This window comes from Sturnus vulgaris, unplaced genomic scaffold (genome assembly GCF_052056855.1).
Source record: "Sturnus vulgaris isolate bStuVul1 unplaced genomic scaffold, bStuVul1.hap1 Scaffold_195, whole genome shotgun sequence".
NCBI lineage: Eukaryota > Metazoa > Chordata > Aves > Passeriformes > Sturnidae > Sturnus > Sturnus vulgaris.
Genome location: NW_028276170.1, coordinates 17,119,237 through 17,138,719, shown reverse-complemented (window position 1 = coordinate 17,138,719; position 19,483 = coordinate 17,119,237). Strand labels below are relative to the sequence as shown.

Sequence of the window (19,483 nt, the reverse complement as noted above, 5' to 3'; positions counted from 1 at the left end):
GCCCCGCCCCAGCTCTGGCCCCGCCCTCAGAGCAGCCTCCTGCCTCGCCATTGGCGCCGATATTTCCTGTTCGCCAATGGCAGCCCGACAGCTGAGTGACGTCACCCGGCGCCGGGTAGGTCCCGGTCTCTCAGGTTCGAACGCGAAAGCGAAAGAGACCGAGGGAGCGCGGTGGGGGGAGGGGACGTCGGAATTCCACAGAATTCCTCTGGATCCCTCTGGATCCCCGCTGCGATCCCCCGGAGCCCTCTGAGAACCACCTGGGACCCCCTTAAGAAAGCGCCGGATAAGCCGTTTCGGATCCTTGTTATTAAAAATGTATAAATACAGACCCTATTAAAAAATAGATTAAATGATCTGCTGTTACTATCAGAGACAAAAAATAATTTATTGGGGAAGGATTTAATAATAGCATTGGATTTGAAAATTGAAGTATCCCAAGGGCAACTTAAAATTTATGCCTTAACCAAAAAGATGAGGAACAAATATGTGCTGAGGTGTGGTACACCCCTGGGGAAATAGGGAAATTGAAAATGAAACCTATCAAAGTGAAAATCACTGATCCTGATTTGCCAATCCGAGTTTGTCAATATCCAATATCATTAGAAGGGAGACGGGACCTTAAGCCTCTCATAGAAAACCTTTTGCAACAAGAGATTTCAGAACCATGTATGTCCCCACATAATCCTCCTATTCTGCCTGTCAAAAAGACAGACGGGAATTACAGATTGGTACAGGATTTGAGGGCTATAAATCAGCGAACTGTCATCAAATTTCCTATAGGAGCAAACCCTTACACCCTCTTAAGCCAGCTGTCCCCTGACTACACTTGGTATAGTGTAATAGATCTAAAAGATGCCTTCTGGGCATGCCCGTTAGAGGAAAGTAGCAGAGATTGCTTTGCCTTTGAATGGGAAGATCCTGATAAAGGCAGGAAACGACAACTGCGTTGGACACTATTGCCTCAGGGCTTTACAGAATCCCCCAATGCCTTTGGGCAGCCCTAGAAGAATTAATGCAATCTTTTGAGCTACCAGAAGGGGTGAAATGGTTACAATATGTAGATGATCTATTAATAGCACAAAAAAGACCAGAAATCTAGTAGAAATGGGACTATATGACTTTTAAACTTTTTGGCACAGCAGGGTTTGAAGGTATGCAAAGCTAAATTGCAATTCACAGAACCAGAAGTAGAATATTTAGGTCATTGGTTAAGTAAAGGGAAAAAGAAATTGGATCCTAACAGAGTGTCTGGAATACTAAGCCTGGGACTACAAAGACTAAAAAAGAAGTGAGGAAAATGTTGGGACTGCTGGGATACTGTCATCAATGAGTAGAGGGATTTAGTGAGAAAGTGAAATTTCTATATAAAAACTTACCAGTAATCGCCTGAAATGGGCAGAGGAGGATGACAAAAGTTTTGAAAAGGTCAGACATGCTTGAATTCAAGCCCCTGTACTCAGTCTCCCAGATTTGGAGAGACCATTTCAGTTATTTGTAAACACCTCTGATCAAACAGCATATGGGGTACTCACCCAGGAATGGGCAGGCAGTCGAAAGCCAGTGGGATTTTATTCTAAACTGCTCGACCCTGTCAGCCGGGCTTGGCCCACATGTCTGCAGGCCCCAGTGGCCACAGCACTTTTAATGGAAGAAGCCTGAAAAGTCACCTTTGGGGTGACCCTAGTGGTCCACACCCCCATAATGTGAGGGGAATTCTGAATCAAAAAGCCGAGAAATGGTTAACTGATACCCGAATATTAAAATATGAAGCTATTCTAATCACTTCCCCAGACTTAGAGCTAAAAGCAGCAACTGCTGAAAGTCCTGGACAATTCCTATATGAGGAACCAGGATGAAAATTTAGAATGTGATTGTGTGGACAATTACTCTTCAGTAAAAATAAGCGATAAAGAAATTAAGGGCAGAACTGCATGAGAATTAATAGGTTTTAGCAGATGGCAGGGAAAGTTTACTCAAAACCCAGGCCAGACAAATTACTGAACAATTACATCAACGAACTCATTTTGGAACCAGAGTGCTAGAAGACCAATATTTAAATTTTTTTGGATGCATTGGCATTTTTGATATTGCAAAGCAGAGCATCCAGACTTGGTTAACTTGTTCACAAAATTAATTAAAAGTTATGCTACAAGGTCCATCAGGAGAATGGAAATTTGCTTACAGACCCTTTGAAAGAATACAAATAGATTTTACAGAATTATGAAAAATAGGAAGATGGAAATATCCACTGGTGAAAATAGACCAATTAACCCACTGGGTCGAGGCATACCCTGCAGCTAGAGCCACATCACAAGTGGTAGCCAAAATATTGATGGAACACATAATCCCAAGGTATGGCCTGGTTTGAGCCATAGACTCAGAGCAGGGGACGCACTTTACATCAAAGGTGCTGCAGTCACTGACCCCGGCACTGGGCATCAGCTGGGAGTATCACACACCTTGGCACCCTCAGAGTTCTGGCAGGGTTGAAAGGATGAATCAAACATTAAAACAACAGCTGTCAAAATTAATGATTGAGACTAAAATGCCATGGACAAAGTGCCTCCCACCAGCCCTGTCTAATATAGGAACAATGCCAAATTGGAAAACAGGGATTTCACCATATGAAATGCTGTATGGTATGCCTGACCCTAAAGGAGAACAACTTGATCCAGCTTTAGTTCAGGACACTTCCCTCCAGAATTACATAATAATAATCAATAAAAATTTGTAAGAATTAAAGGAGAAGGGAATTTAAGCTCAAACCGTCCCTCTAAGATTTGCCATAGATAATATTAGGCCAGGACAACATTTGTTAATTAAAGAAGAAAATCTACATCCAAAATGGGAAGGTCTGTATTTGGTTCTGTTAACAACTGAAACAGCTGTGAGGACACCTGAAAAAGGATGGACACGTGTGAGTAGAGTCCAGGGTCCTGTAACCCCTCCTACTGCAGGTTGGGCAGTGACATCCGAGCCTGGAGACCTCAAAGGGCAAATCCAGAGCTCTCGATGTTGGCACCAGATCAATTTGTCTCGAAGGTCTCCCAATCAGGACTGAAAGTCACCTGTCCTGAAGCCAGGTGTGATTGTAACCCCTTCATCAAAAAGAGTTGTCCATATTGTCCTGAGCTGTGGTGGTCTCATCCCTATGGTGGGTATCTCCCATTCACATTATGTGTCCAATGTAGAAGAAAGGAACAGAAGGAAACTGTTAAGGTGCTAAATACCCTATCAGCACGAGGAAAAATCGAAATTGATGATCATAACTGGTGGGAGTTATTTGAGAATGGAACAAGAGGAAAAGAGAAAGCCAGAGCAGAGGTTTTGGCAATAGAGTGTCAGAAGGGTTGTGTATACCGAGCTGTTACTGCTGTACCTCGCACTGGAATGTTAAAGCTAAATTTGGGACAAAATTAAGAAACACTACCAAAAGAGAAAGACAAAGTGGGAGAGCCCAGGACATATTCCCTGCTGCCGAGAAGATCAAACAAACCTCGGCTACTGGCAGCAACCCCGTAGGCCTTGAGGGAGGCAGAGGGATGAAAATGGTCATGGGAGTCATCCTATTGCTAATGATGATAAAAGGAAATAATGCTGATGCTTGTTCCAAGTGTCACCAGACAATTGGGTACGGGGATGCACGGTATCCACCCTTGCCTTCCACACACACATCAATTCCTGCTAGAATCAGCACAAGCTGGAATCGTGTACTATTATGGAAAGAAGTTATTGGGTGGCCACCAATTTGGGAAAAGGAGGGTGGGCTCCATCAGCATACCAAAGTTGCCCAGTAGGAGAGACACAGCTCTGCTTCCCAAAAGAAGGTATGTGGGGATATTCAGATCAGGTGCGAGATCACTACAAGGAGGAATTGATAAAAAATCCAACTAAAGTGTTCAGAGGAACAAGGATAAACTGTGGGGAAATTTTAACTTGTATGAGAAAATAAAGCAACAACTCAGTGAACGGAACTTACCCACCTTGGGAATAAATTTATTTGTGGAATTAATGTGAGAAATTACTACTGAACTGAAGTCACTGTTGGATCACTGTGGAGGAATGCAGATGACTGAGCAATGGCCATGGAGGGGGGAGGGATTAGGCCCAGATCAGTTATTACAGTGGAATCAAACAGAAATATTGAGGGGCATCAATAGACCTGAAGGGTGGGTTCTGAGTCATGAGGTAACAGGAGAAGCATCTATAACACGTCAGGGAAGTAACTTTACCCAAGATGTGGGGCACACCCCCTGTAAGACTCTCCTGACTACAAATGCAAGCAATCAGTCTTGGTGGCCCAAAACTCTAAAAAAGTACTGAGGAAAGCTAAGTAAGGGTAATTGTATAAAGAACAATTTTACAGGACTCTGCTGGTATAATAAGAATAGTGTAAGAATCTATTGGCAACGACCTGAATCAGTTCAGCTAAGCTGGAAAGTCCCAGATGGAATATTTTGGATCTGCAGGAAAAGAGCTTCTAATACCCTACCAAACAGATGGAGAGGGACATGTACCTGAGGGATTATCCAGCCTGCCTTTTTTACATTACCAGAAGAGAAAGACAATCAAGTGTTAGGAGTTCCCTTGTATGAAACTTTGCCTGCAAACAAAAAGAGCCCGTTCATAGGGGGAACACAAATCTGGAAGGATGATGAATGGCCCCCAGAACAAATTACTGAGTACTATGGGACTCAAGATGGAAGCTGGGGCTATCTCACTCCAATTTATATGATAAATAGAATTATCAGGCTACAAGGCCTAGTAGAAATTACTTCCAAGCAAACAGCCCGAGCAATGGAATTGATGGCTAAACAACTTACCCAAACTAGAGCAGCAGTATATCAAAATCGACGAGCCCTGGACTATCTGTTAGCTGAAGAAGGGGGAGTGTGTGGGAAGTTCAATAATTCTGAATGCTGCATAGAAATTGATGATAATGGTGAAGTAATTACTAAAATTGCAGAAGAAATAAAACAAATAGCCCATGTACCTGTATAAACCTGGAACTCTGTGTTTAATGATAATTGGTGGAATAACCTGTTGGGGGGAGATTGGTGGAAGGAATTAGGTTTTATGTTAACATGTGCATTATTAGGAGAACTGTTCATCCCTTGTCTTGTTCCATGCTTCATTCGACTAATCCAGTCGGTGGTTCAAGGAATGCAAGTTGCTACAATACCAATAGACCCTGAGAAGGCAACAAAACTAATGGCAGTGAATGAATTAAATCTGGTACAAGAAGTCCTGTCAAAATATGTAGCCAAAACATGAATCAATGGGATAAAAGAAAAGAAGTGGGGAAATTGTGATAATTAATAAAAGATTTGTGTTACTCACAAAAGTATTGCGATTTGTATGAGCCAGAATACTAAGGTCTGAAGTGAAGCATGGACACTAGATAACAAAAAATATATGATTAAATCATTCTGTTTTAAATCACCATGTTTGTTATGTTATGTTACGTTATGTTATGTTATGTTATGTTATATTATGTTTCTTATGTTATGTTATGTTATGTTTTCCAAATAAGTTATATCTACAGCCAGCTTGCAAAATCACACTTTTGGATAGCCCTTCCCGCCTTTGTTTGATCACTGCTGCCTCTCTCAAGGACCAGACTTGCAGATTTCCCTGGTGGTTGTCTACAAAGTCCAGATGGTTATCTGTGAGACTGACTATCGCCCAGAGGTTTTGTGAGTTTGGATGCAGATGCTTCTTCGACCACCACTGCTTACCTGCCCAAATTATGACAGCAAAGTACTAAAAATTATTGATTACAACAAGAAACCACAGTATAAGAAGACACTACAAAATAGGGTTTGGTGGAGCGTGGAGTGGACGGTGACCCCTCACATTCCCCATCGCTGCATGCTCCGTCTCTATCAAATAAAGCAATCTAAATTTTGCTGAATATTGAGACTGTTGTTTCCCATTCATAATAAGCGGGAGGTGAGTGACAGGATCTGAGGAGATCCAGACCATGGCCGGGTCATGGTCATCTCATGGTCATCTTCAAGGTCAGCTCATGTTCACTCATGGTCACTCATGGTCATCTTATGGTCATCTCCCAATCACCATCATCTCATGCTCATGGTCACCTCATGGCCAGGATCATGTTATGGTCATGGACATGCCGTGGTCATCTCTTGGTCACAATACCTCATGCCCATGGTCATCTCACAGTTGTCATCATGTCATGGTCACAATCATGGACATTTCTTGATCACCTCATGGCCATGGTTGTGTCATCGTCATCTCATGGTCACAGTCCTCTCATGGTCATGGATATGGTCATCTCATGGTCATCTCTTGGTCATCTCACAGTCACAGTCATGTCATCAGCACAGTCATGGTCGTTTATTTCCTGATATCCATCATGTCATGCTCATGGTCAGCTCACCCTAATGGGCATCTCATGGTCACCTCATCGTCATGGTCATCTCGTGGTCATGGTCATCTCCTTATCACCATCATCTCATGGTCGTGGTCATCCTGTGGCCACAATTATTTCATAGCCGTGGTCATATTGTGGTCACCTCATGGTCATCTCCTGATCCCCATCATCTCATGTCCATTGTCATCTCACTGTAATGGTCATCTCAAGGTGATGGTTGTGTCATGGTCACCTCATGGCCATAGTTCTGTCATGGTCATCTCATATCAGGGGTCAAGGGTGGTCCCCAACAATCCTTTTTAGGCACTGCAGATATCAGGGCAGAAATGGCAAAAATTAAAGAAGAGCGGAACGACAACCACGACTCAGAAACATAAAACACTTTAATAATAATGAAAGGAAACGTGGGATGAGGCCCAAAAATCCAAATTCAACAACCGAGAGGACAAGGTCACTTTAGGAGCCTGGGGTTGAAGACAAAGATACAGGGAGCTCCAAGGTGTAAATATGGGGTAAGAGAGGGGGTGGAGTTGAGCTTAGGGTCCAATGGGGATAGGGGAAAGTGGGGCAGAGGTGGAGTAAGGGAAGGTAGGATCCAATGGGGTAGGTTGGGTGGAACACTGCATCAGCTGAGGGCCAATGGGGATACAAGGAAGGGAGAACATTCTGGAACTGGGAGAGGTGATAATTAACTGGGAAATGAGGGTTAGGAATATGCATGAGGTATTCACACAGGCAATCCCATAACTCTTTGTTACTTTTTTCTGGGGTCACCACAGCTTAACAAATGCCTCCCAAGGTTTAGGGTTGGGATATCATTCTTCTTTGGTGATGGTTGCCTGTCCTGGGATATTGGTCAGGCTGACCCCCACATCTCCCCCTTTCTGCTTAACAGTAAAAATAGAACTGAAAGATTTTTGTAAAACTCTGTAGAAACATTCTAACAGACAAGGAAAAACTAACACTACAAAATGACAATTATGAAGATAAGTAACCCCGTTTTCATTATGGACAACACCCACCCCTTGGTTACCCAACTTTTAAAGACTCCATCAAACCAGTCTTTGTCTTCATTAATTTGTAACTCTTTGACTCTCTCTCTGAGGACTTGAATACTTACCACCATTACATCTTACCAATTGAATTCTTTATCCATAACAAAAGGTATTGCAGTAATCCATTTGAACTGAAACACTTCCTATTCTTGAGCCTCTAATGGTGCATGTGGAAGATTGAGAGGCCACGAGTCCCAAAAATCTACAGGATTGTATTTCAGCTTACCAATGGGACTGTTCCTCTGCATATTACAAATGGCCTTTTTATTTACTGGCCACTCATCTATTGCCAGACCTACCAGCCATGTTGAAAAGGGGTTATTTGGGGTGGCAAGAGATAAACATAAAGTCTCCTGGTGTGTTATGTTCGCTAAATGCTCGCTGTTAGGAGTTGGGAGTACTGGAACTTTCTGGTGGGCAGTCCTTTAATGGCTGTAGGTAAGGTTTGATGGTTTTGGCTGGTATCCACCGAGGTCCTCTATCTGTGGCGACACAACCGTATCCCTCCCCCAGTTATTAACTGAAATGGTCCTAACATTTGATTTGTTTCAGGCTCTTTTACTAACACTGATGGTCATCAGCATCATCAGCTTGTGGATTTCTGTCACAGCGCGAGGCTGGCTCGTGCTCCAGTGCAAGTTTTTTTGATGGCAGCCTGGGGAGATTGCCTTTAGAAGAAAACTGTTTAGCCTGGGGTTGGTTTTGACCAGGAACTGGGTGTCTCCCTTTTCTCTGTGGACAGTCTTTTCAGAAATGTCCCTGTGGAACACATCGAAAGCAAGTGGGTTGTTATTGTGATTGTGGTGTTTTAAAAGGAAACTGCACAGCCACCAGGGCTTTTGCAACTTCCTGCCCCATGGCCTGGGCCTGTCCTGCTGCCACATTCATCCCAAGACGATTGCACGCCTCGATCATCTGGAGGATCATTGGTGGTGGTCCTCGTGGCAGGGCGTGCAACACCTTTGGACACTTGGAGTTACCATGAGCTACTGCCAATGTCTCTAACAGCTTGTTCCTGGTCCTAGCATCGGGAATTTGTTTTTCCAATGCTTGTGTGAACTGGTCTACAAATTCCAATAGGCTCTTGCCTAATATTAGTATACTCCGAGTTAAGATTGCTGCCATCTGGTACATGGACCAATGCTTTAAACAAAAAATTTTAACTTCACCGCATACTTGCCTGGGGACTGTTGCTGTTTGCTCCTCAGGTTGGCTAAATTGTCCTTTCCCAGTTAGGTGGTCCATCATTTATATTGCTCTGGCTGTGTCATTCAAACTTAACTGAAACTTAACCCAAACTTGTCTGAAGCAAGCCCGCATTGGCTGCCTGTCACTGCGGTGTCGCTGTTGACGAGTCCCTTCACAGGATCAGCTCTCTGATCCTGTGGTGTCCACGCATCTTCCCAGCCAATCACTGCCTCACACACGAGATGACCACAAACCCACTCTCTGGCCATCTGACCCACAGCTGAGCCCTTCCCAGAGTGCCTTTTGGTGGATAAAATGAACGGAAGTGCACAGGATTTAACAAAGATAGAAAAGGTCCTTATTCTGTAAGGCGTTCCTTCTTTCCTACAGTTATGGTCATCACCATTATCTCATGCTCATGGTCACCTAATGGTCCTCTCACAGTCACCTCATGTTCACAATCATCTCACAGCCATGGTTGTGTCATGATCATCTCATGGTCTTGATCAGCACACAGCCATGGTGTGTTGTGGTCATCTCATGGCCACCTCGAGGTCAAGATCGTGTCATGGTTGTCTCACAGCCTTCAGAATTTCATGGCCATGGTGGTGTCATGGTCATGTTGTGGTTATCTCATTGTCACCATCATCTTATGGTCATCTCATGGTCATGGCCATCTTATGGTCGCGGTCCTTATCACCATCATCTTATGCTTGTGGTCATCTCACTGTAATGGTGTGTTGGTTTGAAAGTAAAACCAGTGCGAGACTCCAAGTCAGTAATACAATTTAATAAGAGAAAAGAGAAAAAATAAAAGACATGCAATAATATAAAAGAAACAACCACCAACACAGTCAGAAATACAACCTGACACCCTGTCAGTCAGGGTGTTGGTAGCAGTCCCTATAAATGGTGGCTGCAGTCCTCCTGGATGACAGATGTGGTTCTGTTGAAGCAGTGCTCCTGTAGAAGGTGCAGTTTTCCTCCGAAGATCCAGCAATGATGTGGAAAAAGGTCCGACTTTCCTCTGGGATCCAGTAGAAAGGTCTGCCCTCGGGTCCCAAACCCCAGTTTTTTATCTAGGTAGGAAAGGCTTGGCTCCTGCCCCGGGTTGGGGCATCTCCCAATGGGATGATGTAATCTTATCAGTCACACAATAGGACTTAATGGCCCATTAACGGAATATATCTTCTGGAGGAAGGATGGGTTGTGAATAGATAACGATGATCATCCCCCGATCTTATCAGATGGCACATCAGCAGAGGATATCTCCCACAGAGATAAGGATCACCACCCCTCCCACATTTTAAGAGATGGTGATAGAATACACATTTTTGCATTGTACACCAGGACATCATTGCATGGTGTTGGGGGTTGAATTGTTCCCTTTTCTTTCTGTGGAATTTTTCCCATTGTTATGCTGAGTATTTGTGGCTACACCTTAGTAGCAGTAGTTTTCTCTCACGGGGGCGTGGGAGATAGTGGGAGACTGGAAAAGGAAAGGTGGGACAGGGGCCTGGGCTCGCTCTCATTCTCTCCTTCTCTCGCTCGCTCGTGGAAAGAAGACGGCTGGGTCTCCTACCAAGCATCCTCCCCGCCATCCCAGCACCGGGAGCCACGTTCCCTGCTGTCGGACATCGCTCTGCTGCTTTCCCACTTCATCCTACTAACTCTGAGCACTCTGCTGAGCACCACCACCAACACCGTGAGGGGGGAGTCGCTCCTCCATCCCTCGCACCCCGGGCCGCTGCCACCGTCACTCCAGCCCTCCTCAACTGCGCGGGACGTGCCCTGCCCTCAGCACCGGCAACTGAGCGCAGGGAGAGGGAGCCTGTGGCCATAAAGGGATTGGAACTGAGCTATACTGCTCTGTTTTGTTGTCAGTTTTTATAGCTGTTGTTGTTTCTGCTCTTTGCCTTGTTAGATATATCAGTAAAGAACTGTTTTTCCTATCCCCGTATCTTCTGCCTGAAAGCCTCTGATTTGAAACTATAATTAGAAGGGAGGGGGTTGAACTCTACATCTCAGAAAAAGGGGTTCTCGTCTTCCCTTAACAAATACCTGTCTTTGAAACCAAGACACATGGTCATGGTCATCTCATGGTCATTTCATGGTCATCTCATCGCCACAATCACATCATGGTCATCTTACAGTTGTGGTTGTGTCACAGTCATGGTTCTTCAGTGGTTGTGGTCATCTCATCATAATGATCATCTCATGGTCTTGATCACCACATGGCCATGGTGTCTTGTGGTCATCTCATGGACATCTCTTGGTCACAATCATCTCATGCTCATGGTCATCTCATTGTTACCTCATGGTCATCTCATGGACACAATCACATCATGGTCATCTCACAGCTGTGGCCGTGTCATGGTCATGGTTGTCCCTTGATCAACTCATGGTCAGAATCATATCTTGACCTTGATCATTCCATGGCTGTGGTTGTATTATGGTCACAGTCATGCTCATCTCATGGTGCTGGTTCATCTGGTTTTACAATTTGGGGCTTAGCACCATTAGATGTTACCAATTGAAGTCTTTTTCTATAACAAAAGCTATTGCAGTAATCCATTTGAACTGAGCCAAACAGTTCCAATTCTTGACCCTCTAATGGTGCATGTGGAAGATTGAGAGACCACGAATCCCAAAAATCTACAGGATTGTATTTCAGCTTACCAATGGGACTGTTCCTTTGTATATTACGAATGGCCTTTTTATTTACTGGCCACTCATCTATGGCCAGACCTACCAGCCATGTTGAAGAGGGGTGATTTGGGGTGGCAACAGATAAACATAAAGTCTCCTGGGGTGTTATGTTCGCTAAAGGCTCGCTGTTAGGAGTTGGGAGTACTGGAACTTTCTGGTGGGCAGTCCATTAATGGCTGTAGGTAAGGTTTGATGGTTTTGGCTGGTATCCACTGAGGTCCTCTATCTGTGGAGACACAACCCCATCCATTCCCCCAGTTATTAACTGAAATGGTCCTAACATTTGATTTGTTTCAGGCTCTTTTACTAACACTGATGGTCATCAGCATCATCAGCTTGTGGATTTCTGTCACAGCACGAGGCCAGCTCACACTCTGGTGGTAGTTTTTTTGGTGGTTGCCTGGGGAAATTGCCTTTAGCCTGGGGTTGGTTTTGACCAGGAACTGGGTATCTCCCTTTTCTCTGTGGACAGTCTTTTCAGAAATGTCCCTGTGGAACACATCGAAAGCAAGTGGGTTGTTATTGTGATTGTGGTGTTTTAAAAGGAAACTGCACAGCCACCAGGGCTTTTGCAACTCCCTGCCCCATGGCCTGGGCCTGTCCTGCTGCCACATTCATCCCCAGACGATTGCACGCCTCGATCATCTGGAGGATCATTGGTGGTGGTTCTCGTGGCAGGGCGTGCAAGACCTTTGGACACTCGGAGTTACCATGAGCTACTGCCAATGTCTCTAACAGCTTGTTCCTGGTCCTAGCATCAGGGATTGGTTTTTCCAATGCTTGTTTTAACCGCTCTATAAATTCCATGTATGTCTCTCCTGGCTCTTGCCTAATATTAGTATACTCCAAGTTAGGATTGCTGCCATCTGGTACATGGACCAATGCTTTAAACAAAAATCTTTAACTTCACCACGTACTTGCCTGGGGACTGCTGCTGCTTGCTCCTCAGGTTGGCTAAATTGTCCTTTCCCAGTTAGGTGGTCCATCATTAATGCTGCTCTGGCTGTGTCATTCAGACTTACCTGAAACTTAACCCAAACTTTACTGAAGCAAGCCCGCATTGGCTGCCTGTCACTGCGGTATCGCTGTTGACGAGTCCCTTCACAGAATCAGCTCTCTGATCCTGTGGTGTCCATGCATCTCCCCAGCCAATCACTGCCTCACACACGAGGTGACCACCACCCCACTCTCTGGCCATCTGACCCGCAGCTGAGCCCTTCCCAGAGTGCCTTTTGGTGGATAAAAGTGAACGGAAGTGCACAGGATTTAACAAAGATAGAAAAGGTCCTTATTCTGTAAGGCGTTCCTTCTTTCCTACAGTTATGGTCATCACCATTATCTCATGCTCATGGTCACCTAATGGTCATCTCACAGTCACCTCATGGTCACAATCATCTCACAGCCATGGTTGTGTCATGATCATCTCATGGTCTTGATCAGCACACAGCCATGGTGTGTTGTGGTCATCTCATGGCCACCTCTAGGTCAAGATCCTGTCATGGTCATCTCACAGCCTTCAGTATTTCATGGCCATGGTGGTGTCAAGGACATCTTGTGGTCATCTCATGGTCACCATCATCTTGTGGTCATCTCATGGTCATGGCCATCTCATGGTCATGGTCCTTTCCTGATCACCATCATCTTATGCATGTGGTCATCTCACTGTAATGGTCACCTCATGATCATGTCATGGTCACCTCATGGTCATCACATGGCCATGATCACATCAGGGTCACCTCAAGGCCATGGTTGTGCCATGGCCAACCCATGGTCATCTCTTGGTCCAAATCATTTCATGGTCAGGGCCGTGGTTGTGTCATGGTCACTCTCATCTCACGGCCATCTCGTGCTCGTGTCATGGCCAGGGAACTTCTCCAAGATCCCGAGCCGTGATTTTGGGACACTCAAGGACCTTTGGGGACAATGAGGCCTGGTCTGACCCCTCCCCCCATCCCACTGCCCCTCCAGGAGCCCAACGTGGCCAAACCCTCCTGGGGAGACCTGGGATATGGGACACGGAGCAGGAAATGAATCCTGGGGGATGGAGTTGGATGTGGCTGGCAAGTCCCTATTCCAATCCGGCTGTCATGGTCCTGCTCGTGCTGTTCCCAACCTGTTCCTGGTGTCCCCATTCCCGTTCTTGGTGTCCGAATGCTCTTCCTGGTGTCCCCATTCTCATTCCTGCTGTCCCCATCCCTATCCCCAGTGTCCCCATCCACGTTCCTGGCTCCCAGAGAGGAATTGCCAGACACTGGAGGAGGGAACTCAGATTTATTGCCCCAAGCAGGATTTACAGCCCCAAACCAGGATAATTTCACAGCAGAACTAAAACATTGGGAATATTTGTGGTTCCAGGCTTCAAAACACTGGAAAATCAGAAATGGATCCATTAGCAAAAGCTGTGGGTGTGTGGGAGCAGCAGGATGAGTTCTGCTGGCAGCCCTTGGTTTCCTGGGAAGAGGGAAGGGGCTGGATCCAGCTCCATGGATCGCTCAGGCGGTGATTCCTGCTGGGATGAGAAAGTGTCACGGTGCCACCCTGTCCCTGTCTGCATCCCACAGGATGGACCTGGCTGGAGCCCATGGAGAGCAGGAGCTCCTCCAGAATTCTACCTGATCCCCCTCCAATCCTGCCCGAGTAGACCTCTGGAATCCCTCCCTCATCCTGCCCCATCCATCCATCCATCCATCCATCCATCCATCCATCCATCCATCCATCCATCCATCCATCGCGATCCCTATTTCAGAATCCAGCCCCAATCCCACTCCACAATTCCATCTGATCCTGCTCTGATCCAGAATTCCTCCATGATCCCAATCAGTCCATCCTGCCCCAGTCCTCCTCTAGAATCTCACCCTGATCCCACTCTGTACCTGCATTCAAGCCGTTGGTTCCCACATCTTTTCCTGCAGAAAGAGAAGATCCATGAGATTCCAGCATGGATCACACACTGGGATTAACCCCAGGGTCCATCCTAGGATCCACAAAGAGGGGATCCAGAGCTGGATCCACCACTGGTACTCACCGGCTGCTATGTTTCATCCAGTCCTGTCCCTCCTCCCTGTGGAAAAACAGTGGGATCAGTGTTGGTGGCACAGGATTCCCAGAACAGTGCCAGGTGGATCCGTGCCCCTTCCCGGCCCCCATCCCGTGTGTTACCGGATTGGTGCTTCCAGACAAAGATTCCAATGAGGGCATTGAGGATGATGATGGCAGCGATGATGGGCACAGCGTCCACCACGATGAGATTCCTGCCAGATGTTGGATCTGGGAAATGCAGGACGGTGAGGCAAGGGAGGGAAATCACCATTTGGGAATTCCAAATTCCCAATTCCCACATTCCACATTCCCAGCCTCACCCCAAGCGTAGATCCCGGGCCCCGACATTCCAGGATGCTCCACCCGGCACCGGTACTGCTCCCGCTCCTCCGGCCGCGCCTCGATCCTGGCCCAGGTGTGGAAGGTGCCGTCGCTGTTGGGAACGATCCCGCCCCACTCCGTCTCCTGATCCCAGATTTCATCCCCCTTCATCCAGTTGACTGCGATGGAGCTGGGGTAGAATCCGTACGCGTGGCAGGACAAGATCAGCGTCCCGTGTTCCTCTTTTCCAGACACATGGACATCAGGGGGCTCTGGAATGGGATAACGGTGAGAGACATCCATGGAATTCGATTGAGTCCATGGGTGAGATCTGGCCCTGGAATTCCCACTGGAATGGGATGGGGATGACATCTCCCCATGGAATTTCCACTGGAATCAGATGGAGGAGAGATCTAACCCTGGAATTCCCACTGGAATGGGATGGGGTTAAAATCTGCCCATGGAATTCCATGGGAATGGGACAGGGGTGAGATCTGCCCATGGATTTCCCACTTGAATAGGATGGGGGTGAGACCTGCCCATGGAATTCCTACTGCCATAGCATGGGGGTGAGATCTGGACATGGAATTCCCAGTAAAACGAGATAGAGGACACATCTGCCCATGGAATTCCCACTGGAAATTGATGTGGGTGAGAACTGCCCATGGAATTCAGATTGGAATGGCATGGGGTTAAAATGTACCCATGGAATTCCTTGGGAATGGGACAGGGGTGAGATCTGTCCATGGAATTCCCACTGGAATGGGATGGGGGTGAGATCTGTCCCTGGAATTCGGGTTGGAATGGGATGGTGGTAAAATCTGCCCCTGGAATTCCATGAGAATGGGACAGGGGTGAGATTCAACCATGGAATTCCTACTGGAATAGGATGGGGGTGAGACCTGTCCATGGAATTCCCACTGCAATGGGTTGGGGGTGAGATCTTTCCCTGGAATTCCCACTTGAATGCAATGGGGGTGAGACCTGTCCATGGAATTCCCACTGGAATGGGATGGGGCTGAGTCCTGTCTGTGGAATTCCCACTGGAATGGGATGGGGGTGAGTCCTGTCTGTGGAATTCCCACTGGAAGGGAATGAGGGTGAGATCTTTCCCTGGAATTCCCACTTGAATGCAATGGGGGTGAGATCTTTCCCTGGAATTCCCACTGGAATGGGATGGGGGTGAGACCTGTCCGTGGAATTCCCACTGGAATGGGATGGGGGTGAGATCTTTCCCTGGAATTCCCACTGGAATGGGATGGGGGTGAGACCTGTCCATGGAATTCCCACTGGAATGGGTTGGGGGTGAGATCTTTCCCTGGAATTCCCACTTGAATGCAATGGGGGTGAGACCTGTCCATGGAATTCCCACTGGAATGGGATGGGGGTGAGACCTGTCCATGGAATTCCCACTGGAATGGGATGGGGGTGAGATCTTTCCCTGGAATTCCCATGGTCCCAAATCTTCCATATCCCACATTCCCACAGGAATTCTGCTCCCACCTTTGCGGTCCAGCTCCTTCTGCCCGTATCTGACGTATTTCTGGAGCCATTCCGGGCATTCGTGCCCCAGGTAATTTATCCGCCTCTCAGCCTCGTTCTCATGTTCCCAGCGCCTCCTGGTGATCTCAGCAGCGCTGTCGGCCGCCACCAATCTCCCGGATCCCAGGTCAAAGGAGATGTAATCCCGCCCATCGTAGCCATCCTGGTAGGATCCACGGATGCTCCCGTCAGACAGGAGGTCACAGCCGTAAACTATCAACAATGTGTGGAGACCTGGGGGGATTGTACCCACAGAGACCCATGGAATTGTGTCCCAGCCCCACAGAGCCCCATTCCAACCCTATGGTGCCCCAGAGTCTGATGGAGACCCACAGAGCCTCATCCTAACCCCATGGATCCACATCCCAACCCATGGATCTCAACCCCACAGATCCCATCCCAACCCTGTGGATCCCCACTCACACCCACGGACCACAAGATATCCCATACCAACCTAATGGATCCCTAAGTCAGCCCCTTGGCACCCTGTGAATCCACATTCAGGCCCTATGGATCCACACCCCAGCCCCACGGATCCACAACCCAACCCATAGATCTATCCCAGCCCCACAGATCCCATCCCAGCCCCACAGATGAGGCCACTCACCCCTGCTCTGGTTGTACCGGTCCTGCAGTGTCTCCAGGTTCCAGGCATCCATGTGCTCATTCCTCTTGCAGGTCTCAGTCATCCTATCCCAATATCCCGGCTCGACTCCATCCTTTATCCACTGTGTCAGTGGCTCCATCCGGCCCCGCTCGCTGTCGTAGCGCTCGAAGGGGATCCCATCCAGGTACCCAACGGTCACGTACTCAGGAATCCCCGGGCTGGGCTCTGACACCGCCACAGACAGGTAATACAGGGAGTGGAGAACTGGGGGGACACAGAGATTTAGGGGGGTTGAGGGGGTCATGGATCAATGAAAGAGGAACTGGGAGAGGTGGGAAGGGAGTGCATGGGGACCCAGTGTCCAGGAACGGGTGCTCAGGGGACGCCCAGTGTCAAGGAAAGGGGAATACAAGCATGGGGAGAGGTGGGATGGGGGTTCCAGGGGATTCCTGTGCTGAGGAAAGAAAGTCCAGGGGTCCCCAATGCCAAGGAAAGAGGAGTCACAAGGCAGGGAGACCCGGGATGGATGGAATGGGAAGCTCAGGGAGTCTTTGATGCAGAGGGAACGGGGAGCAAGGGGCTAAAAAAATCAGGAATGGTGGTCCAGGGGGTCTCAGTGTCAAGGAAAAGGGGAGTCTGGAAAAGGGAAAGATGGGATGGATGGGAAATGGGTGCAGGAGGGAAATGGTACTGGATAATAGAGTGCAGAGGGGTTCCAGTGCCCAGGACTTAAAATTCAGGGGGTCCCAGAGCCCAGAATCCTCCCTGAGACCCTCCACGACCCCCCAGGGGCCTTCCTGGAGCCACTGGGTCCCCCTGCAGAACGAGGAGGGGGTGAAGAACGGGGGGATGCAGAGATTGGGGGGGCAGGAAGCAGAATGGGGAGACCCAGGAGAGCTGGGAAGGGTCCAAGGTTCAAGGAAAGGTCTGGGAGAGGCGGGATGGGGGATCCAGGGGGTCCCTGTGCCCAGGAAAGAGGGTCCAGAGGTCCCCGGTGTTGAGGGAATGGGGGCCCTGGGAGCTGGGAAAGGCAGGAATGGGGGGGCAGGGGGTCCCTGGGTCACGGGAAAGGGGGGTCTGGGGATGGGAGAGGCGAGCGGATCCTGAAGGCTCAGCCTGGGAGACAGGAAAGAGACCGAGGGAGAGCGGTGGGGGAGGGGATGGGGGAAAGGGGGAATTCCAGGGAGTTCATCTGGATCCCATTGGATCCCCGCTACGACCCTCCTGAGACCCCTGGGTCACCGGGGACCCTCTGGGACGCCGTTTCGGGAAGCGGCGGGAGTGGAAAACGGGGGGGGACACGAAAGTTGGGAATTCTAGGAGGTCCAAAGATCAAGGAAAAGGGCGGGAATGGGGCCTGGGAAAAGCGGGATGCCGGAAAATGAGGCGCAGGGGGGTCCCAGGCCCGGAAATGGAGATTCAGGGATGTCCCAGTGCCCAGGAATGGGGGTCAGAAGGGCTCCCATGCTGCGATTCGGGGTTTAAAGGATCCTGATCCCTAGGGATGAGGATTCAGGGGGGTCCCGGTGCCAGATAAGGGGTTCCAGGGGGGTCCCTGTGCTGGGGAAATGTATGGGAAGCACAGGACCCAAACAGGGGATTCAGGGGATTTTCCCTACCCGGGAATGAAAGTTTAGGGGGTTCCCGCTGCCCAGGAAGGGGGGTTCAGGGGGGTTCCTGGTCTGCAATTCGGGGTTCAAAGGGATCCTGATCCCCGGGAATGGGGGTTTATGGGGGTGCCGGTGTCAGATAAGGAGGTACAGGGGGATCCCGGTGCCCGGAAATTGGTGCTCATGGGGGTCCCCGTGCCCAGGAATGGGGGTATAGGGGGGTCCTGATGCCGGGAAAGGGGATGGGGGGGTCATAGGACCCAAAATAGGCGAGGGGGGGATTTCCCGTACCCGAGGATGAAGGTTAAGGGGGTTCCCGGTGCCCCGAAATGGAAGTTCAGGGCGTTTCCCGGTCCGCGATTCGGGGTTCAAAGGGATCCTGATCCCCAGGAATGAGGGTTTAAGGGGGTCCCGGTGCAAGATGAGGGGGTTCAGGAGTGTCCCACTGCCCGCAAATTGGTACTCAAAAGTGTCCCCATGCCCAGAAATGGGGGTACAGGGGGGTCTGGATGCTGGGGAAGGGGATTAAGGGGGGGTCACAGGACCCAAAATGCGGATTCCAGGCGTTCCCCTACCCGGGAATGAAGGTTTAGGGGTTTCCTGGTGCCCGGAAACGGACGTTCAGGGGGGTCGCGATTTCAAGAGTCCCACTCACCTTTCCTCGCGCTCCCCGGGCCCCCCAAGAGCAGCCCCAAGAGCAGCCCCAGCGCTGCAGCCATGGCGCTGCTCCGCTTCGAGCCCGCGCGGACCTGACCCAGTCTGGCCCCGCCCCAGCTCTGGCCCCGCCCCCAGAGCCGCCTCCTGCCCCGCCATTGGCGCCGCTATTTCCTGTCCACCAATGGCAGCCCGACATCTGAGTGACGTCACCCGGCCCGGGTAGGTCCCGGTCTCTCAGGTTCGAAGAGGAAAGTGAAAGTGACCGAGGGAGCGCGGTGGGGGAGGGGACGGCGGAATTCCACAGAATTCCTCTGGATCCCTCTGGATCCCCGCTGCGATCCCCCGGAGCCCTCTG

General features: G+C 48.9%; 1 protein-coding gene across 2 annotated transcripts; it reads right to left on the bottom strand.

The window, feature by feature from the left end:
• Nucleotides 1-13,604: 13,604 nt before the first annotated feature.
• LOC148218144 (class I histocompatibility antigen, F10 alpha chain-like) lies at nt 13,605-19,226 on the bottom strand. 2 transcript variants are annotated; one of them, XM_088158244.1, is made up of 8 exons: nt 19,127-19,226; nt 16,862-17,125; nt 16,216-16,488; nt 14,712-14,984; nt 14,512-14,619; nt 14,378-14,413; nt 14,226-14,258; nt 13,605-13,861 (listed from the first exon to the last, which is right to left on the bottom strand). In XM_088158244.1, the coding sequence occupies exons 1-6, from the start codon at nt 19,188-19,190 to the stop codon at nt 14,391-14,393; spliced, it is 1,005 nt and encodes a 334-aa protein (XP_088014370.1). In that variant the 5' UTR covers nt 19,191-19,226; the 3' UTR covers nt 13,605-13,861; nt 14,226-14,258; nt 14,378-14,390. The 2 variants fall into 2 exon arrangements, with proteins under 2 accessions (XP_088014370.1, XP_088014369.1); XM_088158243.1 differs by having other exon boundaries at nt 13,605-13,858.
• Nucleotides 19,227-19,483: the final 257 nt, after the last annotated feature.